Source organism: Artemia sp. Qi Xiang Cuo, chromosome 13, assembly GCF_049724085.1.
Source record: "Artemia sp. Qi Xiang Cuo chromosome 13, ASM4972408v1, whole genome shotgun sequence".
Taxonomy (NCBI): Eukaryota; Metazoa; Arthropoda; class Branchiopoda; order Anostraca; family Artemiidae; genus Artemia; species Artemia sp. Qi Xiang Cuo.
Genome location: NC_142806.1, coordinates 11,146,161 through 11,166,311, shown reverse-complemented (window position 1 = coordinate 11,166,311; position 20,151 = coordinate 11,146,161). Strand labels below are relative to the sequence as shown.

General features: G+C 32.7%; 1 protein-coding gene across 1 annotated transcript in view; it reads right to left on the bottom strand.

Moving 5' to 3' along the window:
* Positions 1-2,662: 2,662 nt before the first annotated feature.
* Positions 2,663-20,151, bottom strand: part of LOC148944948 (uncharacterized) — a 32,882-nt gene continuing 15,393 nt past the window's right edge. The window contains exons 2-3 of the mRNA XM_089099359.1: positions 4,083-4,383; positions 2,663-2,846 (exon numbers count right to left, since the gene is read on the bottom strand). Of these exons, the coding sequence (XP_088955485.1) occupies positions 4,324-4,383 (60 nt within the window). The 3' untranslated portion in view covers positions 2,663-2,846; positions 4,083-4,323. The remainder of the gene's footprint in view (positions 2,847-4,082; positions 4,384-20,151) is intronic.

Here is a 20,151-nt window from a genome sequence, read left to right as displayed (position 1 = left end):
TCGTGGCAAAGACCTGCATGAAGTAAGTAGAAATATACTAAAACAGATTTGAAATTTGAATGTATGGCATCAACTTCAGCGTCTCATTTTTCTGATGTCCATACTAATATCTGCTGTAAGTCCTCTTTCTCAGAAACATAAAGTATCGCTGTTGCCGGATCACCATCCCTACCTGCCCTACCTAAAGCTTGGATCCAGGTACCCAGGTTTGCTGGAAGCCTGATGTGAATTACAAACCTAATTGACGGAACGTTGACTCCCATACCAAAAGCAACTGTTGCGATACGTACAACGATTTCACCTGCTAACACTTGATGAAGAATGCGCTTTTTATCTATTGATCGGGTGGCCTTTCCTGTGTAAACTTCAACTTTGACTTTGCCTAAGTACAGAAATACAGAACGTAAATTTTCACATCTTTCAGAGAACGGAAGGTAGATAATTGTTGGTTGAGAAAGTGTTCGATCAATAATCTTCTGAGCAAGATCAACGTATTTTTTCGGAGGGCCCTCAATATAAAGATCTTCGTTTTTTTCTACTTTTTTAGACTTTTACTTTTTTGAATATTATAAGTTTCAATGTGAATCCCTATATTTGGTCGACTAATTTGCCTTTGATAGAAACTAATTCCCTCGTTGAAAGCTTTTGATGTAGTTGACTTTCGCTACTTGGCGTAAGGGTGGCAGATAAGAATAGTGCAGGAGCTAATGGGAACAGTTGACAAAGCTCTGCTACACGATCAAAGGCAGACCGGAAAGAACCACCCCATTCACAAATTAAATGAACTTCATCGACACAGATAAGTTTCACATTTTTTTTTAGAAACTCCAAATTATTGCCATGATTTAGAAATCCAAGGTTCCCACGTGATCCAAAGAAGGCTTCGGGTGTTGTCAAAATGACTTGAGGAAGGTTGGACGGATCAAAACATATAATAGAACCCTCACCACCTAAGGTCAAATACATGAATACCCTTGGACGTTAAGAATTCAGACTGATTATCCCTAATGGCCACTGTTGGTACTATTACTATTCCGCAGCCACTACCTAACATGCACACTGGAATTTGGTAGCACAAACTTTTCCCTGATGATGTAGGCATCAGTATGAGACAATCATTACCATCTAGTAGAGCCTGAATTGCAACTTTCTGATAGAGACTAACTGAAGATACGCCTAGCTTTAACCCAACACCAGCAATCGAGAAGGCAGTATTAACGGCAGACTCTCTGTGTGTACCTGAAAAGTGTATTTGCTCATTCGAAAATAAACTGTTTTCTAAACAAAAGGACATACGTTTTTCGTAGTTACGACAAGACTGGAGAGGAGTGGATGTACAAAGCTGAAAATCACCTGTAGCCCTGTGTGCATTGGATGTTGGTTTGAAGTCTGCATGTGAAACTTTGGACGGCATTTCTGGATAAGGATTTCTGTCATTGCAGATTTGTGTCTTTAAGTGTTTTGTTGTTGACGGAGAATACAGTTGAACTTCTTTGTTTTGATTGAAGGAAAACTGTGAGTGACCAAGAAGAGAACTATCTACAGTAGTCATTTGTGAAAACACAGTCGTCCCCCCGGAGACTGAGAAAGACCTAGAGTTCTCCTTTGTTTTGCAAGACAGTGAGTGAACTGATTGTTCTGAGATATGCTCAATATGATTTGCAACAGATTTAGCATTACCTGAGGTTGAGGGAAGCACCTGAATTTTGTCAGCAGAATCTGACCCTTGTCCTCTCAGCTGCAGTTGCAAGTCTACAACTTGTTGTTGTGTGCAAGTAAGGTTGGAAGTGGACTGTAATGTTGAAGACAATATTTGAGACTGACGTTGAGAAAAATGTGGCTTATACTGATATAGTAGCAACACATTAAAGTCCGCACTTTCCATAGCTTGCAATTGAAAAACTATTTCAGCCATGGCTGGGCGACCGTCAGGAGAAAATGAGCAACAGTCCCGAAACAGCTTCTGAAGTGAGCAAACCATGCTTTTATGACATGGCAGAATTCCTTTTTCAATTCGATCTTTTAAAATGTCTTTATCTTGGATTCCATCGCGCTCATACGGATAGTCTGAACCATAATCATGCAACTCATACAAAAAATACCAAAGGCAAAAACATCAGATTGCTTGGTTGGGTTGCATGAGATAAGTCTTTCGGGGCTAAAAAACGACAAAGTCACCCCCATATGTTTTGTTGCAGGAACTAAAGTGGGTAGACGTATGTGTTAGGGATGTTATAATTTCGAATCTACTTTCACCAAAATCAGTGAGCTTAAATAGCCAAGAATCGGGTATGGAGGGATCTTCAGTGACAAGAACATTTTGGGATTTTAGGTCTCCGTGAATAATTCTTTTTTTATGCAAGTATTCAAGCCCGTTTGCAGTTTGTCTACTGCATTCTAAAAACAAAGGCGCTACCATAGTTTCTACAACATAGTTAATGTAAAAAAAAAATCCAATAGACATCCAACGCTATGGATAACGGTACTTTGTGAACCAAATACTAAACTTTTTCTACAATATTATAGAACAAATGTTGACACTTCTAGGTAGATAAATATTAGCTCTACTATATTCCTGTGAGCTGCTCTTCTGATAGCATTTGCTTCCTTCACGAATTTCTGTTCATACTTTAAACTGCCACTACAACCAAAATATCTGTTTAAAATTATTTCTTTACCCCTGTAATCACAAATTGAGATGGTAGAGAATTTTGATTCTGCTACCTTGGATTTTACGTTTGGGAGATCTTCTTTGGCCAGTTGTAGTTCAACAGGGAGAGAGGATTGTCTTTGAGATACAAGCTGCCCATCAGATCCAAGATTGAATATGAAAGGAGATGGCAGGTCTAGAATGATAAAAAAGAGCTTTGAACAATAGCTTCATGTTGTATATTGGGGGTGAGAGCTATAGGAATGATCGTCCCCCTCCCAAAATTTACTAGTGGGTCATAAATGACATTAAATTAAACATTATCCAGGCTGAGGGGGGATTTAGATGTTCTTTTAACTCATTTTCTTACTTAAGACTGTTCAAATACACTAGGATTTATTATCAGTGGTGTAAATAAGAGTAAATGAAGGGTAAAAAACTAAACAATGGAAACTGTAGGGACAAAAGAATTATGGTTGCGTTCCGTTTCAAAAGGTCCAAAATAAACTTATTCTAGAGTGATTTCTTCCATTATATGTGGTTCTTGGACACACTGTTAAATAAGTTGCCACCAAAAATGCGCTATTAGTAACAAAAGCCGATAGAAACAGCTTGGCCTAGAATATGCCACGGATAGGGGCTACCCAATAATTTTGAAAATTACTAATCGTAGAGAAAAACGGCTTGGCGGATATGGATTGAATTTTTTGCTACTAAATTGTACTAGTGGTTTTTCTGCTACGTCCTTTTAATGGTTTCAATTTATTTTTCTACATTCAACTCTCCCATTCTCTTATTCACTGTGTACCTATCTACTTTATAGTAGGATAAACAGCAGAAGAAGCATAGAAGAAGAAGATATAGTAAAAGCAGCGGCGAGGCTCAACTTTAATGGAGGAAAAAATATAATTAGGCTGACTTTGTTGTTCGCGATACCGTTAAAATGAACGTTTTGAACCAAATCGTATTAAAAATTTTGAGCTTATATACCTGCTTTATAAATGATCTTAGATTATGTGTATCAAAAGCGTGCTTAGGGGAAACTTTTAAACAAAATGATGGAACAGTGCCAATTATATTGGAAAACGTTATATTTTCACTGTAAAAATACATAAAACAAGGTGCCGATTTTCCATGACTGACGATTTTCCATGAATTGTGATACGCTCATCGAGCCGACGGATCAAATCTAGATGCTATAAGAGCCCTTCCGTATAATTGATGGTTGTGTGTCACGAATTTGAATAATCTGTCATAATAAAATAATAGTTTTAAACAAAAAATATCCCAGACCAAAATTCCAAAATGGGAAGTCAGTTGATGATGATCAACAACCTTCCATTTTCATGAATTTCTTCTTTTACAGCAGTCTACTGTAGTTTAGACTTAATCAAAATATCTATAAATCGATAATAAAAAAAATACTCCTTACCAAGAACAGTGTTTTCATGTGTCTTGTCAGTATCCATTTTTTAATTCACTATGGTTCATTTTTGAAGCAGAGTGGATTAATGGTTTGCTTAGCAATACAGGACCAAGAGTTTGACACCACCTTAGCAGGGTTGGGTGACAAGCTTGCTACATGTCCCTGTATATATAAAATGGCAGCTTAAATGTTGATTCGGTGCTCTATGCACCAGTACTGGCTCTGCACAATATTTAGCTACTTATCTTTATGGTTCACAAGCGCAAGGGAGGAAACTTCGAGACTCAGTTCCAGGATATCGCACAGCCTGAAACAAAAAAAAGGTGTAATAGTTTCCACTGATTCATCTAAGCAATTATTTCCAAAGTAAATAATAGCGTTTGTAAAAGTGTAATTTTTTTCACTGATTGACCTAAGCCCTTATTTTAAAATTAAATAAGTATGGCTGCAGGAGTAGAAAAAAACATGAGCATGTTGACAACATGCAACCAAAAACATGGAACAGAAAAATGGAGGAGGAAGCCCAATTAAGAATTAAATCAGTTCAATCAAGAATTAAAATGATGTTGGTAGACTGTGATGAAACAGTTAAGAGCCATGGCTAATTGTAAAAAACTCCAAGACACATAGTCTGAGTAAGAGGCAAAGATGGCAAAAACTTTTTCCAGTATTGAATAAAAATTAAATAATTTCACATGTTGGTAGATATTCTTCCATTCATCCATGCATCCTTAGGTAGATAGTAATAGAATAAGGGTAATTCAAGTAGTCTATGAGTTCCTATGAGCCATTTAAAGGCCATTGGAGACCCCAAATAAAAGGTTTTCATAGATTTATGACTGTCAACAGGAGCTTGAAGACAGTTAGGAATTGAGATTGTTCTCAATATATGTGTATAGCCTTTCAACCCTGAAGACCTTGTAATCTGATGTTAAGACTATTTTGACAAAATGGCAATCTAAAATTTCTATCAGATGCATTTGGGGAAGACTTGAGGCAACTAGTTGCTTTGTGTTCACCTTCGACTTTAAAGAAGGATGCTATGACTTCCGATTTCTAATTGAATACACATCCGAATTATAAACTCATATATAACTATCTTATAACTTTGGGTGAAAGCATTTGGGGAAAAAACAGATTTGTAATTTCCAAAGACATAATTAATAGACCTTTCAACGCTATACAGAACAAAGTTGCTATCTCAAAATTTTGATTGGATATGATTGGGGAAACGATGGACGTGGGGGGAGGGATGGGATGGTGGTCCTCCAATCCCCTTTCGATCATGAATCTCATTGCTTGAAACTCAAAAAGCGCACTAAAACTTCCGATTGGCAATACAATGAGTCCCTTCCAAAGTTTATACAACCGCCCTTTCTATAGCCTATAAACCTTATATGCCTCAGGGCATAACTTACAACCCTTGTCCTGAGAAGGCTCTGCAGGGGGAGGGGGTTCATCCTCAAAGACCTAATTTTTAGACCTTTCGAATACGTTGAACAAAATGGCTATCTAAAAATTTTGATTGAATGTGTTCCGGGAAAGGGTGGGCGTAGAAGGAATGTTAGTTGCTATCCAATCACTTTCGACCATCAAAAATGGCAAAAGCTCTTCCAATTACTAATCAAATGAGCCATATTTTAAATTTCTACGACAACTGCTTCGATACGAAGTGTCCTGGTCTAAAAGAAAAAAATAAATTGTGCCCACATCGCTATTTACTTAGGCACTGCTATTGCGCTGCCTAGTCCCCGAAGCCGCGCCACGCCGAAATGACGGCGGCGAATGTGTGATTCAGTATCGGCGGCGGCGCGCCGCCCTGCGCGCCAAAATTTTTTTTGCGGCGCGCCGCATAATTTAGCCCAGGGGCGCGCCCCCGCGCACCAATTTTTCTTATCAAAAATAATAATAAAAATTCCACTTCACCAGGCACGTTCAACCTCGATTTTAGTAAGGATTTTTAAATGGTTGGCTAAAAACTTACTAGAACAATATGACATAACAGGAATTTTTTGGGCTGTGTGGAAAGTGTTCATGTTCACCGTCAATCAGACAAAGTAGAATTCTCATTTTTAGCCACTAGACCCAGGGAAACCTATGTTGTTAAAGGAAGTGAAAAAAAAACAAAAACGAATAACAACATCAAAAAAACACTGTATACAAATCAGATACCATGGCTTAACAACACCAACAATTTTAAATCAGCGGTTACATCACTTCAGTTACAATTGATTTAACAAAAGTCAGTTTGTTCACTCTGCCTGGAGCCATTGATCTTTTTGCAGTCATTATCAGTCCTGTCGTGCTAAAAAGCCATTTAGCTGGGGCACATGTGGACGGAACAGCCAGAACTTGACGAGCATAAACTGCCACTCGCGGGATCTGATACTAGTACTGGACCTTGGGGTCCCACAGAATGCCGCAAATGGGCTTCTTCTTTGTATCTGCTGAAATAAGTTGTTTTACAAGGGAGAACAAACCTGCACCTTCCCCATAGGGCTCCTGCGCCCTACACTACAGGAGGAACTAAACTGCACCTTTACCCTCTTTTCTTATCAACATGGAATAACCCTCCGACATTCTTTTCTGAAAGAAATGGTCAATATATAACGTTTCAAGTCAAAGTTTAAGGCTACTTCAACTTCAGTGTGCTCTGCTAACTGTGCAAAAAAACGTAATTCATTTCTATAGATATATTTCTATACTAGCTCTAGATAATCTACCAAGCGGAAACTACTGCAAATCAGCATCGATAAATAAATGAAACCCAAAACGAAAAAAATAACAATAAATAACTGAGTCAAACTCAAAACGAGCAGAAATTAACATAAGTTGGGCTCAAAACCCTATGCCTTCCCAAGGTCACAACATGATTTTCACTTTACTGAAAAAATATAAATGTTCTTACTTTTATAACTTTAATAAATCAAATAGTATTAACATTTTGATTACTAAATATCAGTATATGTATATTAAAATGACAATGCATATTAATGTGTATTTTTGTCTGTGAAGTACAAATTATGTTATGTCCTGGGGAAGGCATAGGGGTTTGAGCCCTACTTCTGTTTATTTCTGCTCGTTTTGAGTTTGACTTGGTTATTTATTGTCATTTCTGTTTGTTTTGGGTTTCATTTATTTATCGATGCTGATTTGTGGTAGTTTTACGCTTGGTAGATTATTTGATTTTATTTTTGCTCATTTTTGTTTTAATGGAGTTCTTTACTTTTTTTTGAAAAAACTTATTTTTTGGAAACAGTTTTTTTAATTAATTTCTGTTCGTTTTATATTGACATAGTCTTTTCAGGGAAAAAGAAAATCATACTTTAAATCTTTTCGTTTTTGTAAAAATTTATAGTTTGGCCTGCTATTTGTATGTTGGAAAACAATTTTCAGCAAAATTTAACAACATAGACCCTTATAAAAATCTGGACACAAATAATAGTGTTTAATTTAGTTTCATACCTCCTCTAGTTGACCTGAAATGGAAAACTTGATAACACTCACAAAAAAATATGTTTACTTTCTTTGATAGCTTGGATACACTTACGCTATTTTGATTTGGTCAAATTTTAAGAGCAGAAGAAACCCTGAAAGTTTGAACATAATACCCTCAGTTGTTCTTGGGATACTGCTGAGATGCCTTATTGGGAATTAGCATAAACACAATGCATTTCGATTTAATTTTAAGGCAACATTTAGTTTTTAAACATAAAGGCAATTAGGGGGGGGGGCGTGGGAGGGGGATTAGTTCCCCTCCAATCACTTACGATCACCAAAAAGGGCATCAGCCCTTTCTATTTTTAATCGAATGAGCCCTTTTCGAAGTTCCTACGACAACTCCTTCGATACAAAGTGCCCTGGTCTAAACAACAACAACAAAAAAAAAATTATAAATTATACCCATATCGATCTCTACTATAAAAATGTCAAGCCTTCCAATCACTTTCGATTATTAAAAAGGGCACTAGGCTTTTCGATTTCCAAACTAATGATCCCTTTTTGAGTTTCTACGACAACGCTTTCTATAAACACCGTATATGCCCCCAGGGCATAAATTACAACTCTTACCCTCAGGGCTGTGAGGGTGGTTGTCATCCTCTAAGATCTAATTTCCAGAATTTTCAACTACATTAAACAAAATGGCTATCTCAAAATTTTGATTGGATGTGTTTGGGGAAATGGTGGGCGTGGAAGGGGTGTTAGTTGCTACAAATCGTTTTTGACTATTAAAAAGGGCATAAGCCAATACAATCTCTAATTGAATGAGCTCTTTTCGAAGTTTCTAAGACAACTTCTTTGATATAAAGTGCCCTGTTCTAAAGGAAAAATAATAAATAATACATTGTGCCAACATCATTCTTATATACCTCCAGGCATAACTACAAAACCCTTGCCCTAAGGGTTGTGGGGAAGTAACCTCCTCAAAAAACAAATTTTCTCTCTGGAAATCAGTTACTCTGAACAAAATGGCTATCTTAAAATTTTGATTGGATGTGTTTGGGGAAAGGGTGGGCGTGGAAGGGATGTTAGCTGCCTTCCAATTACTTTTGACTATTGAAAAAGGCACTAGTTATTCGAATTTTCAATCCAATCAATCCTTATTGAAGTTTCTACGACAACTCCTTCAATACGAATTGCCCTGGTATGGAAGAAAAAAAATAATACATTGTGCCAACATTGTTCTTTACTTAGACATCTCGATTGCGCTGCCTATGACAACATCCTGAATTGCCTATTGCTCTTTTACCTACCTCTTTTCATCCAAAAAATTAGAAAGAAAAATGAAAAGAATTTTTCTTCTTCTTCTTCTATTTAACAGCAGGCGGGCTTTTCAGTAACACTATTTAGCCCTTTTCCTTTTGCTTCACTCTGTGGGCTACAGAGCTACTGGCTTGATTGCCTCATATTTATTAGATATATTCAGATATCTTTCAGCAGATCTTTCGACTCTAGGAGTTCAAATATAAGATGATAGATGTCGATTTCTATACTCTGTGTGCAGGTCTAGTTGGCTAGGCTCTTGGCTGATCGTGGGATTTTGTGGTGTTTGAAGTATTTTAACAGTTTAGAAAGCAAGGTATGTTGTGCAGACGTCAGCATATTACATTCAAATAGGCAATGGTCAATTGTTTCATTATTCATATTACAATGCCTGCAAAGAGGGGACAGGGGAATTGAACCACTTGAATTAGAAAGCTTATATGAGAATGCAAGGAAATTTAGTCCATTTGTTCCAGAACGAATTCTATGATAAATTTTAGAAAGATACTTATTGGGAAAGGGGGAAAGGATAAGATTAATCTTATTAAAATTAATATCTGATAGCCTCCATCGGTAAATATCTCTAATTGGGATTGGTCTCCCACTTGGCTGGTCAATATTTATAGCATTTTTTGCTATTTCATCAACCTGATGATTACCACTTATGCCAGAGTGGCTAGGAATGTACTGAAAGTAAGTTTTTATGCCACTTGAAGCAAGATTATCAATAATACTGAGACAATGATAAGTGTCAATGTCCAACTTATATTGAGGAGCTGAGGCCAGCAACTCAAGGCTTGATAAAGAGTCGGAATAAATGATAATATTATTCGAATTTTCAATCAAAGATTGGTTTTGCTTAAGGTGTTCTAATGCCATGATTATGGCATTTAACTCAGCAGACAATATAGATAAATTATTAAATAATCTCTCGCCCATAACAATTTTCAGGTGAGGAAGGAAAACACCACTTGCAACCTTCTCATTCATTTTTGACCCATCAACAAATATTTGGAAGTGATTTTTATAGGTAATTGTATTAAGTTCTGCAAATTTTTTCTGAACAAAAGCAATGGGGGTTAAATCTTTATTCCATTTTGAAAATTCAGTATTTATTATGGGAGATGACCAATTCCATGGAGGGGATTGGGGGAAAGTAGGTGCAATAGACTTTGCTGGTACAGGGAACTTCTTTTGAATATTGGCATACTCATCTGCAATACCTCTATACATGGCTGGATTTCTTAACCAATAATGTATTGTGTGTGAGCTATTTGATTCAATTTTTGTAAGATGTTTTATCAAGAGAAAGCCACGTCTCTCCCTTATTGTTGTTAATCCACTCTCCTTAAGCAGAAAATTGGTGCTTGTGGGTTTCCTAAGACCAAATATGAGACGTATTATATCATTTTGTGTTGTTTCAATTTTTTGCATCTGGGTCTTTGCACATGCACCATAGACGAAGAGCCCAGAGCCAATATGGGGTCTTATATGTGATTTATAAAACTGGAGTAAGGTTTTCTCCTTACAACCCCAGGGTGTGGAAAGAAGTCTTTTTAGTATATTTACTTTTCTATAACATTTTTTTATTGTGTTTGAAATGTGGAGGTGGAAATTAAGTTTTTGGTCAAGCATGAGACCTAGGTAATTAATATTATTATCTTCTGGAATAGTTGTTTTATTTAGAGTTAGTTTTGCATTAACATGGTTTCGCTTCCGGTGAAATTGGATTATTTTTGACTTGGTGGGTGCAATGGGTAAATCTGAATGTTGAGAGAATTTTTCAAACTGTAAAAGTGACTTTTGCAGATTTGACTGTGATATCTGAAAGGTGTTGCCAGATGACCATAGCACCAAATCATCAGCATATTTTAGATTCGTGTTGTGAAGGTTCATGTCCCAGAGATATAGGGCAAATAGGAGGCAACTGAGGACTGCTCCCGGAGGTCGGCCTTTGGATAGTGTCTTTTGGGTTGAAGAGGCTTAACCAACACAAACAATGAAACTTTGCACTTCTATGAAGGATTTAATAAAGGATACTAGCTTGGGAGGTACTCCAAGGTTTGCAAGTTTATTTAAAAGGATTTGGTGGTTCACATTGTCATATGCTCCTTCAAAATCAAGGAAAGCTGCCACTAGGATATTATTTTTTGAGAAAGATTCATTTATTGCATTTGTTAGCAAAATGAAAGCATCTGTTGAGGAGTGGTATTTCCTGAATCCAGTTTGAGTGTGTGGGATCATGTTATTTTTCTCAACAAACCAGAGGAGTCTGTGATAAATCATTTTCTCCATTATTTCCCCCATCACAGGTGTAATCATTATGGGCCTATAAGACTCAGGGTTATCTTTTGGTTTATTTTTCTTTAGTATTGGTAGGAGGGACGAACATTTCCATATATTGGGGAACCTAGACGATGCCCAAGCGTGATTATAACAATTTAGCAGTTCTTGTTTGTATGATGGTGTGAGATTCTTTATCCATGCAGGGTGTATATTGTCATAGCTGCTGCTAGTTTTGGACCTAATATGATGTATTGCATTATTCAATTTCTGGATTGAAAATGGATTAGTTATGTACTCGGATCCTGGGCGTGGTTGGTAACTAGGGTTCATAGGAATTGTGGACAGATTGCTTTGATTGTTTGATGTTAGCTTATTAACAAAAAGAGTTGCAAATAGGTTAGCCTTTTCAATATCATTGTCATAATGGGTATTATTATGTATAAGCTCATACAGGAGTGGGTTGGGAGAAGTCTTGTTCCCACATATATGGCTTATAACTTTATGTATAGAATTTTTGCTTCAAGAAAAATTTCTTCTTCTCCTTCCTATGAACCGATATACATGGCGAGCCCAAGATGACAGTATTTATTTTTAAGAAACAGATTCGTCGGGTTGACGTTTGAAGCCGGGTGGTCGATATCGATAACAAAAAAAGAGAAAAAAAACGGCGGCGTATTAGTGACGCCGCCGCCGATAGAATCAGCGGCGGCGTCAGCGCGCTGATGCAAGCTTGGCGGCGCGCCGCCGTTTTTTTTAGGCAGCGCGCCGCCGATTTTCGGCGCGGCTTCGGGATCTAGCGCTGCCTATGCTAAGATAAAACTTCAATTTGGATTTTAACTTCAGAGTACAAAAAAAACAAACAAATTAAAAGCAGATGGAAACTCTTATGAACAGAAATACTTACAATTGAAAGAAATAAACAATGAAACCTCAGCGCTGCAGTGTTTTTTTTTTTTTTTTATTTCTTCTCTAATAGTTTCCTTCTCATCAGCTCAGCGATGCCAACTATCGTACTTTCTCGGTCATTGTCGCATTTTGTCGCGTACCAGACACAGACAATTTTTTAGTTTAGCACTAAAAATTGCTTTGAACACACAAATTAGGTCAATTTTAGCTATTTGGGAATTGGCCATGATGGCAGTCTTGGTTTTCAAAGGCTCGGGCGTATATCGGTATGTTTTTCAAAGGCGCTGGCTGGTTTTATGTTTCAATTACTGGCAACACTGAGTCCCCTGTTTGACTTTTATAATGTTTTCTTTATAAAGGATTGAGACCGCATAATGTCTTTTGTATGACATCTTATTGCATTATATATAATAAAGAGAAAACCCAAAAAGTCATATGTAAGACTTCATTCATACCACTTTATAATAGAATGATGTATTAAAAAGTCATATGTAAGACTGTATTCATGTTTGCTATATAATAGTATGAGGTATAAAAAGCCATCTGTATGACTTTATTTATGTTTGCTCTATAATAGCAGGATACATAAAAAGTCATCTGTATGACTTTTTTCATAATGCTTCATAGTAGAATGATATATTAAAAAGTCATCTCTATGACTTTATTTATGTTTGCTCTATAATAGCAGGATACATAAAAATTCATCTGTAAGACTTTATTCATAATGCTTCATAGTAGAATGATATATTAAAAAGTAATCTGTATGACTTTATTTAGGCTGCTCTATATATAAAATCCTGTAGGCCTAGGCTATAAAAAGCCATCTGTATGACTTTTTGTTGTTTTCTCTATGTACTAGCAGGAGGTATAAAAAGTCATCTGTATGACTTAATTTAAGTTTGCTCTATAAAAGAAAGGCATAAAAAGTCATATGTAGGACTTTTTTCATGTTTTTTCTATAATAGAATGAGGTATAGAAAATCAACTGTATGACTTTATTTATGTTTGCTGTACAATGACAGGATACATAAAAAGTTATCTGTATGGCTTTATTCATTATGCTTTATAGTAGAATGATATATTAAAAAGTCATCTGTATGACTTTATTCACGCTGCTCTATATATAAAATTCTGTAGGTCTAGTCTATAAAAAGCCATCTGTATGACTTTTTGATGTTTTCTTTGTGTACTAGCAGGAGGTATAAAAATTCATATGTAGAACTTCATTCATAATGCTTCATAGTAGAATGATATATGAAAAAGTCATCTCTATGACTTTATTTATGTTTGCTCTATTATAGCAGGATACATAAAAAGTCATCTGTATGACTTTATTCATTATGCTTTATAGTAGAATGATATATTAAAAAGTAATCTGTATGACTTTATTCACGCTGCTCTATATATAAAATCCTTTAGGCCTAGTCTATAAAAAGCCATCTGTATGACTTCTTGATGTTTTCTCTATGTACTAGCAGGAGGTATAAAAATTCATATGTAGGACTTTATTCATGTTTTCTCTAGAATAGTATGAGGTATAAAAAGCCATCTGTATGACTTTATTTATGTTTGCTCTATAATAGCTGGATACATAAAAAGTCATCTGTATGACTTTATTCATAATGCTTTATAGTAGAATGATACATTAAAAAGTCATCTGTATGACTTTATTTAGGCTACTATATATATATATAAATATATATATATATATATATATATATATATATATATATATATATATATATATATATATATATATATATATATATATATATATATATATATATATATATATATATATATATATATATATATAAAATGACTTATTTTCAAAGAATTATTTTCAAGAAAATGACTTATCATAAGTCATTTTCTACATATGCTAACAAACAAAAAGTTGAAAGGCTAAAAAGATAAATAGAAAAATTTTGGTAATCTTAACTTCTATCATTGACAAAACAAGTAACATCGCTACTATTAGTGTATTTTTTGGGTTGATTTTATGCTTATGTTAGTTTTATTCTCCATGGCTTTATTTTTTGGCTTTTCTGTATTGATAGTTTTGTATTGTCGTTTTTAAATATTTTTAATCCTAAAATCTGCACCAAATATGGATTGCCAGATATTTTATTGTTGATATTAGCACTTTCATTTCTTAGCGGAAGTTTATATTTTTATTCTTGCCATCAGTACAGCCAGTATAGTCTTGAATACCAGGCGTGTGGAGGAAGTCTCAGCCCCCGGTCCCCAATATCCAAAAATATATAAATACATACATATATATATATATATATATATATATATATATATATATATATATATATATATATATATATATATATATATATATATATATATATATATATATATATGTATATGTATATATATATATATATATGTATATATATATATATATATATGTATATATATATGTATATATATATGTATATATATATATATATATATATATATATATATATATATATATATATATATATATATATATATATATATATATATATATATATATATATATATATATATATATATATATATATATATATATATATATATATATATATATATATATATATATATATATTTATATATTGAGCTTAGAAAGCCATTTGTATGACTTTATTTATGTTTGCTCTATAATAGCAGGATACATAAAAAGTCATGTGTATGACTTTTTATCATTCTAATTAATTGGAATGAAAGTATAAATGTATGACCACACTAGGTCATAAGGAGACATGCTAGGAATACAATTCTTACTTCATAATATGCAAAATTTCCCTAGTTAACATATTTTCCAGGGGGAGCACCTTTATCCTCACTATTTTACTTGTTTTTCAATCAGATTTTTCATTTTTATGCCTTTTCTCCAAGTCTTGAAAATTGTTTATAAAACAAACAGCCAAAAGCCATCTAGCCAATCTAACCTAACTTAACCTAAATTTCTGAATATTTACCTTTTTGTATTGTTTTGGTAGATGGCAGTAATGGTGTTTAACTTTTGTGTATAGGATATTTGAATACAGATAAATGCAGTGAACACAATTTTGTTAAAAAAAATTGTACAACAGTAAAAATAGCAAAGATAAAGGTGCCCACTCCTGGTAAATATGTTAACTAGGATAATTTTGCATATTATGAAGTAAGAATTGTTTTCTTAATATGACTCCTTATGACTTGTATGGCCATACATTAATATCAGAATGAGGTATAAAAAGTCATCTGTAAGACTTTATTTATGTTAGCTCTATAATAACAGCAGGTATAAAAAGTCATCTGTATGACTTTATTTATGTTTGCTCAAAAAGAATGAGGCATAAAGTCATCTCTGTGACTTCTTCTTGTTTTTTATATCAATAAGTTGAGTAGTATAATGTCTTCTGTATAACATTTTAGTGCATCATATATGTTTAAGAAGAAAACCAAGAAAGTCATCTGTATGACTTTTTGTTGTTTTCTCTATGTAATAACAGGAGGTATAAAAAGTCATCTGTATGACTTTATTTATGTTTGCTCTGTAAAAGAATGATGCATAAAAAGTCAACTGTTTGACTTTATTTAGGCTGCTCTATAAAAGAAAGGTATAAAAAGTCATATGTAGGACTTCATTCATGTTTGCTCTGTAATAGTATGAGGCATAAAAAGCCATCTGTATGACTATTTATGTTTGCTTTATAATAGTAGGATACATAAAAAGTCATCTATATGACTTTATTCATAATGCTTTATAGTAGAATGATATATTAAAAAGTCATCTGTATGACTTTATTTATCTTTGCTCTATAATAGTAGAATACATAAAAAGTCATCTGTATGACTTTATTGATTATGCTTTACATTATAATGATATATTAATAAGTTATCTGTGTGACTGTATTCAAGCTACTCAATATATAAAATTCTGTAGGTCTAGTCTATAAGAAGCCATCTGTATGACTTTTTGTTGTTTTCTCTATGTAATGGCAGGAGGTATAAAAATTCATATGTAGGACTTTATTCATGTTTTCTCTAGAATAGTATGAGGTATAAAAAGCCATCTGTATGACTTTATTTATGTTTGCTCTATAATAGCTGGATACATAAAAAGTCATCTGTATGACTTTATTCATAATGCTTTATAGTAGAATGATACATTAAAAAGTCATCTGTATGACTTTATTTAGGCTACTATATATATATATTAAACATATATATATATATATATATATATATATATATATATATATATATATATATATATATATATATATATATATATATATATATATATATATATATATATATATATATATAAAATGACTTATTTTCAAAGAATTATTTTCAAGAAAATGACTTATCATAAGTCATTTTCTACATATGCTAACAAACAAAAAGTTGAAAGGCTAAAAAGATAAATAGAAAAATTTTGGTAATCTTAACTTCTATCATTGACAAAACAAGTAGCATCGCTACTATTAGTGTATTTTTTGGGTTGATTCTATGCTTATGTTAGTCGTATTTGCCATGTATTTCTATTTTGTCATGTATTTAGTGATTGTTTTGTAGGGTCGTGTTTAAATAATTTTTATAATAATATAATCAACCAATAATGATTTCCCGATATTTTATGTTCGATTATTTAACTGTAATTTATTAACGGAAGTTTATGTTTTTATTATTGTCCTCAGTACAGCCAGTATAGTCTTGAATACCAGGCGTGTGGAGGAAGTCTCAGCCCCTGGTCTCCAATATCCAAAAATATATAAATACATACATATATATATATATAATATATATATATATATATATATATATATATATGTATGTATTTATATATTTTTGGATATTATATATTTTTATATATATATATATATATATATATATATATATATATATGTATATATATATATATATATATATATATATGTATATATATATATATATATGTATATATATATATATATATATATATATATATATATATATATATATATATATATATATATATATATATATATATATATATATATATATATGTATATATATGTATATATATATGTATATGTATATATATATATATATATATATATATATATATATATATATATATATATATATATATATATATATATATATATATATATATGAGCTTAAAAAGCCATCTGTATGACTTTATTTATGTTTGCTCTATAATAGCAGGATACATAAAAAGTCATGTGTATGACTTTTTATCATTCTAATTAATTGGAATGAAGGTATAAATGTATGACCACACTAGGTCATAAGGAGACATGCTAGGAATACAATTCTTACTTCATAATATGCAAAATTTCCCTAGTTAACATATTTTCCAGGGGGAGCACCTTTATCCTCACTATTTTACTTGTTTTTCAATCACATTTTTCATTTTTATGCCTTTTCTACAAGTCTTGAAAATTGTTTACAAAACAAACAGCCAAAAGCCATCTAGCCAATCTAACCTAACTTAACCTAAATTTCTGAATATTTACCTTTTTGTACCGTTTTGGTAGATGGCAGTAATGGTGTTTAACTTTTGTGTATAGGCTATTTGAATACAGATAAATGCAGTGAACACAATTTTGTTAAAAAAAATTGTACAACAGTAAAAATAACAAAGATAAAGGTGCCCACCCGTGGTAAATATGTTAACTAGGATAATTTTGCATATTATGAAGTAAGAATTGTTTTCTTAATATGACTCCTTATGACTTGTATGGCCATACATTAATATCAGAATGAGGTATAAAAAGTCATCTGTAAGACTTTATTTATGTTAGCTCTATAATAACAGCAGGTATAAAAAGTCATCTGTATGACTTTATTTATGTTTGCTCAAAAAAGAATGAGGCATAAAGTCATCTCTGTGACTTCTTCTTGTTTTTTATATCAATAAGTTGAGTAGTATAATGTCTTCTGTATAACATTTTAGTGCATCATATATGTTTAAGAAGAAAACCAAGAAAGTCATCTGTATGACTTTTTGTTGTTTTCTCTATGTAATAACAGGAGGTATAAAAAGTCATCTGTATGACTTTATTTATGTTTGCTCTGTAAAAGAATGATGCATAAAAAGTCAACTGTTTGACTTTATTTAGGCTGCTCTATAAAAGAAAGGTATAAAAAGTCATATGTAGGACTTCATTCATGTTTGCTCTGTAATAGTATGAGGCATAAAAAGCCATCTGTATGACTATTTATGTTTGCTTTATAATAGTAGGATACATAAAAATGTCAAATATTTTCAACACATATGTTTATTGCTTAACGTCCAGAAAGGTTTGATTCATCTGAAAAAAGAAGTAATAAAACAGCTTTAATGGTTTATGACATCGGATCTTCTTTTTCTTTTGCGAAAATAAAACAAAGCTTTTTCATGAATACTTTTGACATGCGTTTATATCCTGAATTTAAGAAACAAACAATTTCAACAAGGTTGAACATGTTCTAACTTGTGTTTTACCCAAAGATATTTCCTAATATTTTTAGAAAACTGAAGATCTGAGTTGAGTGGTTCAGTAATACGATGGTTCAGTTGCATGAGGGTTCAGTTGCACGGTGGTTCAGTTGCACGATGGTTCAGTTTTATGGTGGTTCAGTTGCACGGTGGTTCAGTTGCACGGTGGTCCAGTTGTACGGGGGTTCAGTGGGACGGGGGTGCCGGTATGCGGGATTTAGTTACCTGGGGGTTCAGTTAAATGGGGGTGAGCTGCACGGGGTTTAGTTGCACGAGGGTGTAGCTAAATGGGGTTCAGTTGACCTGTGGTTCATTTGCACTAGGGTTCAGTGGCACGGTGGTTCAGTGGCATGGTGGTTCAGTTACACGGTGGTTAATTTACAGGGGTTCAGTTGCTTGTGGTTCAGTTACACGCACACCAAGCGAATATAATATTTACCTTTGTAAAATCACATTACAGGTATTTTAAATTGTAAGGGTACATAATCATTGGTTGTTTTTAAACACTTAATTTATGTAAAAAAAAACTTATGTCATTTTAAATGATCAATATAAATATATTGAATTAAGATATTGAATATTTTTGTTTTTGTATTGTTCAAAAAGTATTCTGTATTAACACTTTATAAGCAATTAACAAAGCACTAATTGGAAATAATTCCAATGCTAGTATATACCGTGTTTTATTTTTCATAAAAGCTTTAAGTTTTAACCAGTAGTTTAATGTTCTATCTACGTTTTGTCACTCCACAATGCTCGTGTAAGTTTATTACACAATGTTCGTGTATATACTGTGTTTTTATTTTAGAAGTAACTTTAATTGTTAACTAGTGGTTTAATGTTATATATAAGCGTTGTGAATTCTAGTCAACGCATAAATATTTTTTTTATGGTGTAATTATCTGTTAAGTGATTAATAATTCTATATTAAGTTTGAAAAGGATGATGCAACAAATTGCCAGCAAGAAACACAATGTTTCTATTTAAGCGGCATATAACATTCAAATTAAAAAAGAAAGAAAAGTAATTAAAAATAATTAACCTCTTGCTTTAAAATAAGAGAATGCAGTTGAATATACAAAATTGAGTGTTCTTTTGTTTACTATATATGTAACAATTTTTGCTTTATTTGTATTCTAATGTGATATTTATTTTAGATACAGCCTTAGTTTTTTTTTGGAAATCAAATTTTCGTAATATCTTTTATAATCCATTTTTCAATCAATTTTTTTTTACACATTTTTAGAAAGTGGCAAATTTCAAAGCCAGTTAAATTGTACCCTAATATCAAAAGCTCACACCATCAGAAACCGAACCATAACTGGTCAACTAATATTTTGGGAACTGTATGCAGTATTAAAGAACTTTTCTATCAATTCATCATCGAGTGAGATAAAATCAGAACTTAAATTAGGCCTAAAAACATCAAAGAAAGTGATATATAGCCTAAATGGCTTTATATTATCATAATAATATGTGAAAATGCTTTGTGTTGGAAAATATATGGAAGTTCAAAAACCAAAATTGTTATGCATAATTTATCCAAGAAATTTCTAAACCCGGAAGATAAAACTTAAGTCAACCACATCACCCAGATAAATGAAATTATAAATAAAAATTAAATTTAGACTCAAATTAATCAAATAG